The 10,095-nt window shown below is 36.4% G+C and overlaps 1 protein-coding gene across 1 annotated transcript; it reads left to right on the plus strand.

Moving 5' to 3' along the window:
* Window positions 1-5,423: 5,423 nt before the first annotated feature.
* On the plus strand, window positions 5,424-6,454 carry LOC117213249. Its single transcript, XM_033458618.1, has 3 exons — window positions 5,424-5,762; window positions 5,838-5,909; window positions 5,988-6,454. The coding sequence occupies exons 2-3, from the start codon at window positions 5,862-5,864 to the stop codon at window positions 6,399-6,401; spliced, it is 462 nt and encodes a 153-aa protein (XP_033314509.1). The 5' UTR covers window positions 5,424-5,762; window positions 5,838-5,861; the 3' UTR covers window positions 6,402-6,454.
* The last annotated feature ends 3,641 nt before the right edge of the window (window positions 6,455-10,095 follow it).

The raw sequence follows: 10,095 nt of genomic DNA on the forward strand, positions 1-10,095 counted from the left end.
TGCTATTATTTTGTGTATGATATGAGTTAGTTCCCTTATTAGTGATTAAAACCTATTTGTTAGATTAACATTGTCTGTAATTCTTCAGATTCTACTCTTCCGATGCTGCATCACTTACCTAGATCATTCCCACAACATCACCTGATTCTTCGATATGCCTTGGATACTTACTACGGTTGTCTTCAATCGTCTTATATCTGTGGCCATAAAGGTACTGTTTAGTTTATTTAGTTTAATATGTGTATAATGCATTGTGTGTGCGACCGCTATTGTGTATTACAAAATCCACTTCTACATGTTAGATATAATAATATAACAATACTACGTAGATTAATACATAATAAGATATCCTTTTACTTTCAATTAATCTATCTTAATTATTTTCTAACCACTTTCTACACTTATTAGCTATTTTATTTCTTCTTGTTAATCTGCGACATTCATGCATGTACACTTCCTTGTATGGTGATTAATTGTTCACGAGGTAAGTTGCACTTCCACTGTTTTAGTTATTCGTTGAACTAACACGTTTTACATTCAAACAGTAATCGGATCATTTGTAATGAACTTCTTTTTCTTTTCAGGTTTCCGCCATCTGTGTTGTTCGACGAACAGTGCCATGCTTCCATAGTATTGTTATAACATTTAGTACTGTTGTATTTTGCATTAAGGCAGTTGAAGTTAATTTGTTCATTTATTTTTCAGCTGGCTGTTGTACATGGTGTTTCGCAAACCGAGATCCATAACCTATTTTGCACGTAAACCTTCTCGTATGATGATTACTTGTTCACAAGGTAACTTTCACTTTCACTCTTTTAATTTTTATTGAATCAACACGTTGTATATTCAAACAATAATTGGAGTACACCTGATAATTTTCCTTTTTTTTCTTTTAGGTTTTCGCTATCTGTATTATTCGACAAACAGTGTCACACTTCCTTTTGATTTATCCACAATATAGTTATAACACTTAGTAACCTTGTATTTTGTACTGAGACAATTGAGACTAATTTATTCACTTATTTTAGGTAGCTGTCATACATTATGTTCCGCGAACAACGATCCATAACCTATACTTACACGTACACTTTCTTGTTTGTTGATCACTTGTTCGCAAGGTAACTTTCACTTTCACTCTTTTAATTATTTATTGAATCAACACGTTTTATATTCAAACAATAATTAGAGTACATATAATAATTTTTCCTTTTCTCTTTTAGGTGTTCGATATCTGTATTATTCGACGAACAGCACTACAACATACACTACTGCACTACGTTGCCCACTGAAATCACTTTATTCATTGCTTATTTCGGTTATGCGCTAGTTTTAGCTTGTTTAAGTGCACTGTTCGCGGAATCCCTTTTACTTCAATCTTGACGTTCTGGTTCTGCAAGATTTCTAGTACCTTGTATGGTCCAGTATATTGATCGGAGAATTTTCCTTTACTAGGTTCTTTTAGTAGATATATCGAATCTCCTGTTTTAAAATCTTGAGGGTTAATTCGTCGATCGTTAGTCTTAGTTTGGATTTTATCAAATTTTCTCTTGCCATTCGTTGTACAGTGTTAATTTTATTGAACAGATCTTCGAGATATTCTGCGCATGTTGGTTCCGTGTTCTCTTCGATTGTTACTTCACCAATAGGTTCTCTGGCTAGATGTCCGAAACTAATTTGTGCGGGGAGAATTTCGTTCCTTTCCTTCATTTTAGTTTTTATTTTGCGCCAAGACACAGGTTTACTGACATTGATCCAATTATCCAATTGCTTGCTAATAGCATTTAAGATACAAATTTTTGAGAGTGCCGCAGCCATATTAACCCAAAAATATTTTGTATATAGTATAGTGTGATACCATCCATATTTTCCTGGGGGAATCATAAGATCAGCACTACTTACTATGTTACCTACGTCAAATATTAGATGTAGTAACCAATAAAGTATTTTTAATCCAATTATAATCCAATGGCTAGCATATTTATTCAAGTTTTTATATATATCTTCGACTGGTGATTCCCTGTTTTCTCCCTTTTGATTTCTTTGAGCTCGTTGAACTTGCGTTTCTTCAGCTTGAAAATGTTTAGAATCCTTTTCCTTAGTTACCCTTTATTCTTCTTCATTTATTTTATTCGCAGCACCTTTATTTTTCTCCACCTTTTCAGGATGAATAGTTTTACTGGAAGTGCTTATTATAATTAAATTATTATTTATTTGTATGGAACGTTTAGGAATATTTTTGGTAGATTTGGAATTATTCTTTGAATTTTTATTACAAACCTTTTTGCTTATAGATTCTGTTTTGGATTTAGGGATAGCTATATTTTTATTTTCTATAGTGTGATCTTCCTTGCAATTTAATGATTTGGCTTTGAGTTCGATAAAGTTTCCTTCTGATGGTTTTATAGAAGTTTTTGAGTGAGATGCACTCGCTATCTCTTTTCCTATTATGGTTGAAACATTCACGAAATTCGTGGAGTCTTGCTTTTGTATCTTTGCCAAGTCGAACGTGGAGAGGCGATTTGCACTTCCCAGCGGGTCCAATATCTCTGTGATGTTAGGCAGTGGATAAGCATTGCCTGTCGTCTCGTCGTTCAATTTCCTAGTTTCTGCTTTGTCTGAAAGTTCTTTGGCACTAACATTATTTATCTTGTTTGGTAACTCAGAAAATTTCTCACTCATGATCCTGTCTATGGCACCGTGCGTCCTTTTATTATTTAACGTGACATTATCCCTTATCACAGCAACGGAATGGTGTTTGCATTGAAAAGTTGATTGGTTGAAATGATCAGCATCTCTCTTTTGATTTAGATCTCTATCGAGGTATTTATTTATGCGTTTTTCTTCCCAAGTTATTGCTCTTGTTTCTTTCCTGACATTTTCTTCTATTCCCGGGTTGTTTAGATGTTTCTGCGACGGCGGTACAAATCTCCAGTCCTGGCGGTTGTTTACAGTATAGATACTATTGTATGGTGGATGAGCGTTGTTTTGGTTATAATTATCCGAAGGTGTCGGACGTTGGTATCGAATTCTATTGTTCACTTGTTTTAATTCTCGTGTTGCTTTCACGGCTTAGCGGTACGCATCGTCCAAGGATTGGTATCCTGCTATCTTTACTCGTAAATACACCTCGTTTGGGAGCCCCTTAACGAAAGCTTCCCTCGTGTCTCGATCTATCCTATCTTGAAATACGGTGCCGTACTCGTACCTTTCCCCGTTCATTATCGCCAGCCTGAGATCTTTGACGCGTTCTATGTAGTCCAAAATATCTTCTCCCGGTCGTTGAAATATTGTAGCTAATTCCCCTTTATATTCGTTAACCGTTTTTCCCGGACCGAACATATCTTTTAATTTATTCCCGAAATCGTTTAAACTTATTATTTCTGTGTCTTCTATGGCGAGAAACGCGTGTCCGCGAAGCTTATTCGTTAATAATTTTACTAACTGAGATTCTTGATGCTTAGAAACCATGTTTCGTGCGCGCTCGCATGCTTTTAAAAATCGAAATACCGAGGGTCGATGTCCGTCGAACACTGGTACTGTCTCTATGGCATCTTTTAACTTAATTGATTGGGGATTAACTTCTATCGGTATTGTCGCTTGGGAAATTATCGGCGATGATACGGGTGTCTTGATTTCCTTTTTTATTTTCAGTGAACGCACATCGTCTTGTAATTTATTCATTGTTGTACTCATGTCGCGAAAATTCGCATCCCATGCTTTAAGTTTTTCCGATAACATCAAGATCATGCCTTTGTCCAACGATTCTAATTTAGTCGACATTATTTCTTAGGTATATACTTTATCGATAATCGTGACAACTTTAATCCCTTGTGGAGCGAATCGAACCGTTTAAACCAACTTTAATCCTCCGTGGAGCGTATCCCACCGCTGCCACCAAAAATTTATTACTTTACTCTGTTACGTATCTATTTGTTTAAATCGATCAAATCTAAAGTTAAATTTTACTGAAAAATTTTTTTTTATGGTTTGAGTTTTGAATTTAATCGGAAGGGAAATAAATTGAAATGATATTATTTTCTATTTAATACTGATTTACATTTCTAATTAATACGGTAGTTGCTGCCACCAGAAATAGTCTAAGGACTATTTCAAAATATTTTATTTTTATTATTTTCTTTTACGCTTAATGGGTAGCGTTAACTGACGCTTAATGCAACTGGTAAACGAATTCCACTTTTCGGCTAACCTGCTATGCGCAGGGATACTAGCACGGGAGAGGATTAAAGCTGGGTTCAATAAATATTTTTCCTCGTTGAACGGATTTTTATTTGAATGTAAAATGGCTTAGGTTATTATATATATATTTTATTAGCTAGATAATATATATTTTAGCGTTGCTGGATTGGATAGGAATGTGAGATTTTTCGTTGTTTTATATAAATTTATTTTTACGTTTGACTTCTTCTTCTCTTTTAATTTCGCTGTAGTAGTTTGCCGTTAGGACCGAAACTCAATTCATTTACTACGATGGATTCTCTTACCACGATTTTCTTGCCTTTTGAGTTTAATAATCGAGGATGATTCTAACGATCCTCTCTGTGTGGGACTCGTGTAATTTCGCAAGCCTTGCCCATAGACGGGTAGTATTTTACCAACAGTGAGAGGAGGAATGCGAAGATCAGTGGATGTTTCAGTAGTTGAAAACACCGTTCGCACAAGCCGACACAGCGGACAACTCTTTTGTTAAAAGTTTAAACAATGATTCTATCTTCAAAACCGTTCACGAAAATAAATCGATATCGATGATAGGAAGTTCTAATTCAATTCTCGAGGGCAACGAGATTACCAGAGAAAAAGGAAGTTTTCAAAATTAATTTTCTTACCTTGAGGAGTAGGTGCTGTCTGGTGCCATTGCCTCAGCCGCTCCGGTGGTCGTCGAAGTTTTGTTGAGTTTATTATTTGAACTCGAATATAGTTTACTATCAACTCTTACTTTATTTATCTATTTTAATACAGACTGAGCAATTCACTTAGCTGGATTAATACCGCAATTACAATGCGCGTTTGTGTTTAAACGATGAAATGAGGACTTCAAAGATAAAATTTTCTTTTTACTTAGTCGCGACTCTCTTTTCTTGACCGAAAAAATTAAGACCCCGAAACGCAAAATACTATACAAAATTTCTAAACGCAGTGACGAGCGCAATAACGAACGTAGTAATAAATTAATAATGGGCCGTAATAACAAACGATCACAAGAATTATGAACAAACTAATGAGCGAAGAATAATGAGCCGTAAGGAATGAACACTATAAAAAATGAACGAACGCAAATTATAAGAAGAATGGACACTATAATAATGAACAAAGAATAATGAACCGTAATAAGAATGTTCACCAGAATAATAATGAGCGCTGCGCTATGTTGCTACGCTTATTTATAATGCCATCCCCCACGGGGTGGTGGTCCACTGGGGGTACGCTTCCGTGGGAATCGGGATGTTGCAGTTTGGGCTTCTTGGAATCGTACGTGACAAAATGCAAATTCCATATTTCGACTTAGTTTTTATCAGTCCTGTGTTCCGCTGAGCTAGCGTCTAGGAGATTTGAAGCATTCCACGCTGATCTAGTCCTTTCCACGAGAAACTTCCACGTGCTGTACCGTGGGAATTACCGGTGTTCTTCGGCGCGTGGAAGGGCTGGTGGCTGCAGCATCATTATCATTTCAATGTTTACTGGGTAAACACGCGCAACTCCGCTGCTCTCCCATAACAAGGACCTCCTCCTTCGAGTTGTTTTGCGTAAGTTTGGATGTTTGCATATTAAGGTTGTTTTTGTGATTTTGATTGTTTTTTCCTTTTTTGCTATTTCCCTAGGCTTCGGTGATCGACGTTCGAACAATGTTTGCGGAGTCGTTTCCATCAGAGGTTCCTTTCCAGACTTCCCTGGTACGTATTTAGTCTTGTTCTTAGTCCGCTTGATTCGTCCTGTTTCGTTTTATTTAAAATATACCGTGTTGTTCTCAGCCCAAGCGAAAGAGGGATTCCGAAGAACCCATGGGCGACTCGGGAGGACCAATCAAACGCATGCGGCCCTGTGATAAACCACGAGTATCAGAGTGGTTGGAGGAACTATTCAACATTGGTGCCGAGGCCGTGTCGAAATTGGGCTTTGACGATTTGGTTACTTTCGACGAGAATTTCTTCGATGCAGAGACCGTCGTATTGGAGAGGGAACCCCCTCTGGTTGAAATCGTTGATACCGATCGTTGCGTGAAAGTTCGTTTTGCGAATGAAATTCCCGAAGAGGTTTTGGAGGCACATCTTCGTCACCATGCTTCTGGGAGAAAGGGAATTTCCCCAATTGTGCGCTATTGGTGTATGCGTGAGTTCAGCGAACTTTATCCCGGAGCTCCTTGCTTCGATTTTGATTTAGTGTAGCTGCTTCAATTTCGTTGGTTCGCTGTTTGATGTTCCTTATTATTATTAATTTTTTGATGTATTTTGTTTTGTGTTCAATATATATATATATGTCGCAGATGAAAGGAAAGCCGAAGCCCTTCCTTGGAAATTTTGGGAACATCCTCTAGTACCTTAGCCTAGATTTTATTATAGTTGTAATTGCTTAAGATTTGTAATAAGCGAGATTGGGTTCGAGGTGACAATCGGTCGCTGAACGTAGCCACGGTCACGGGATGGATGTTTTATCTAACGGAGGTCTGGAGTGGTTGTATGTGTTTTCCGAGAAATGTGGTTGTGGCGGCATGCGGCCTCGAGAGCGGGCCGAGCCACGTGTGATGTTGCCTCGGAGGTGCCGATGCAATGGGACATACATTGTATTTAGTAACCAAAACTCCAGGCAGAAACTGCCTAGCAACGGCGTTTGGAACTCTCTCGATGCTTCCAACGAGTGTGCCTAGCAACGGCGTTTGGAACCTTCTCGATGCTTCCAAACGGGGATAGAAAACAAAATGCAATCGTACAGGGAGAAAAATCTCCACGAGGCTGGCATTCTTGCGATTGCCTTGGAGAGTGATACATCGAGCGTTTTCGACGATCGCATTTGCGTCCAAGTTAGTTTCGCTTAGTAAGGAGTTATCCCGGTGACCGTGGATTCGTTTGAACTCAAACATTGCTAATAGTATTATTTAATTTAATTATTCGTAGATCGTATTATTCATTAGGCTTAGTGTTTGTTAGACTTATTATTAGTTGTACTTATTATTTGTTAAGCTTAGTGATAGACCTGTATATACGTGTAAATAAAATCTCGGCTTTGTGAAACGATGGCTAGTCCACATGAAGAGTCGTCGCGCGCCCACAATTCGAATTCTGATCCGACATATATATATATATTTTGAATGTGATAGTGTTAGGTTATCTATTTTACGTTTGTTATTTTTTTCAATTTTATATTTCCCCCCTTTTAATTAATTATATATATATATTTTTTTTTACATTTGTAGTTGCGCATAGAATTTATTAAAGAAAAGTGTTAACAATGTGTTTTCATGATTTGTTTCTCGCGCCTGACTTCCATTAATCCCTAATATTCCTGTCGCCATGACGCGTGTAAATCCAACATGGCTGCTCATAAATGTCATCAGTAAAGTTTTTAGTGACGGGTCTTTAGTTTTGTTTGATATCGAAGTAATTTTTCGTCTGTCGCTCGTTTTTCCTTATTCTACCGCAATTAGAACATTTATTTATTAATATTGTTTTAAAGTGACAATAGTATAATATGTATATATATATATATATATATATATATATATATATATATATGTTTATGTTGTGTGTCACTTCAATATGGCTAATGTTTTGTAATTCTTCGATTGCGTTATTTGTTGTTTTGAGTAGTTTATTTTATAGAGTATTCGATAATATAAAACATATGCACTCACACATACATATATATATATATATATATATACGTATTTATATGTATATTTCTCTCGTTCATGTAGTGTTCGTACGAAATGAAATGTTAATTATTTATTTTATATTAATTTCTTTTAATAAGATAGAACACGCACACGCACACGTATATATGTATATATTTCTGGCAAAGTGATTTTCATTTAGATTCTTTTGTGATATAGTGTTGTGTATTTGAGGTTATGTGTCAATCATTTGATTTCATATATACATATATATTTTGTATTGTGACAACATAGTATTGAAGGTTTTATTTCTAGATTATTGTGCATTTTATGTGTGTTTACATATTTGTGCTTGATGACAGAATTTCTGTAAGCAATTCCTCAAGTCGTTGCGGTGTTAATTATTTTGAGCGTTTGGCCTGTCGACAGGTTGTCGCTTGGTCCCAAGTGTTGCGTTGTGTGTTCTATTTCTTTTGTAGATTATTAATAGTGGTTTTAGTTTAGAAAATAGATTATTTATATGTTTATATAGAGACATGCATGTTTCATAATGTAGTTCTTATTTTATAATGCTTTACCGGCATGTAGGCTAGTTTTAAGTATGTATTTCAGATTGTAGAATGCACATAGATTAGTAGTAGTTTAGAATATAGATTTTTATATGTTTATATATAGACATGCATGTTTCGTAGCGTAGTTCTTATTTTATAACTCTTTACCGGAACGTAGGCTAGTTTTAAGTATGTTTCTGTTTAATAGAATGCGCACACATATATATATGTTTCTGACAATGTAACTTTTATTTCTTTAATAATACAATATTGTATGTTTTATGTATTCGTTAGACTATTAGTTTTTAACTTCGTATATACTTATATTTCATAAATTGATAATATTGTATTTGTTGCATAGTATTGGAAGCACTGTCTCTAATATTTACTAGGTTATTACATGTTCGGCATATATGTTTATACTTATATGTAACTCTCCAAATTGATTGATTGAAATATATTTATATATATATATATATCCTGGCGTTTCAATTATTTTCCCCTTTTGTAGTTATTCTTATTTCCTGGTTTATTTAGAATTGTGTGTATATGTATTTTGTTTATTGGTTGGATCCGTTAATCGCCCTCGTTTTGTTAATCCTTCCTTTCGTTTCGTAGTGCCGTGTGTTCGTTTGTGCATTCAAATCCTTATTCGCGTGTTTTGTATAGAATGGTTTTCTTGTTCTTGTTACGGCGCGTGCGGAGCGCGGGACGTGACATCCCCGCCCTTGGAGTTCAAATTTCCAAAGGAAATTTGACTGATGGTATCTCTGAGTTCGCTCAAGGCGGACGTAGATGTCGTTGGTAGTTGAGTGACTACCGGTGTTACCGATATCCCTTGAGGTTGTGCTGTTTGATCATCGATATTTCGTCTTCTTTTGAGGTATAGTAGCGGGTGGGTGACTGAGCCGCATATTGCTCCTAATAGGGCGATTCCGCATTCGTAAGTTTCACGTAACTGGTATCCGTGTGCGGCTATATATATTATTGTCTTGATTAGTTTAAATATTGCGAGTATTCCAAATATTGCTGCACTGACAGTTCCAGATTCCATAAAACAAGCTTGATACGGTATTTTTCGCTATTGTCGTTAATGTGTTTTGTCCATCATTCCCAGGATGTTTACTGTTCCAGGGACGATTGTTTTTCCTGTTGCTCCTCTGGCCAATGCGTTCAAGACTGCAGATTTTCTGCCGGGAACATGACGTGGTCCCGTAGTGCATCGAGGTCTTTTGGGTATATATTCCGCTCGTGGCCAACGACGATGGTGCTGAATATCGCCACGTTTGGCGCACGTCCGGGCGGAGTTCCTGTGGTGCGATTCCTTTGCCAAACGGGTAGTTCCGAGTAGCATTTTGTTGTATGTCGTACCTTTACTTGTACCGGAATGCATTTGACTATATGGACCGCTTCTCCTGCGATCAAAGCCATCTGTCCTGGGTTTTGGTTATGGTGTATGCAAATTCGTCGGGTGGTAAGTTTGCCAAGCTTAAAGCGTTCTCTATTAGTCTCTTCTGTGTGGTGTATCTTTGTGTCAGTGTATCATGGTATAATGTTTTCATTTCTCGAGTTTATCAGAAATAGGAATAACCTTTTATAGAAAAAGAAAATTTTATATTTATATATATTTGTTAAGGAAATTCGAGGATATGGGAATACAAATTATTGCCTACATTTCCCACACAACAGTTATACATCTAT

The sequence above is a fragment of the Bombus bifarius genome, unplaced genomic scaffold (genome assembly GCF_011952205.1).
Source record: "Bombus bifarius isolate JDL3187 unplaced genomic scaffold, Bbif_JDL3187 scf7180000008560_frag, whole genome shotgun sequence".
Lineage (NCBI taxonomy): Eukaryota > Metazoa > Arthropoda > Insecta > Hymenoptera > Apidae > Bombus > Bombus bifarius.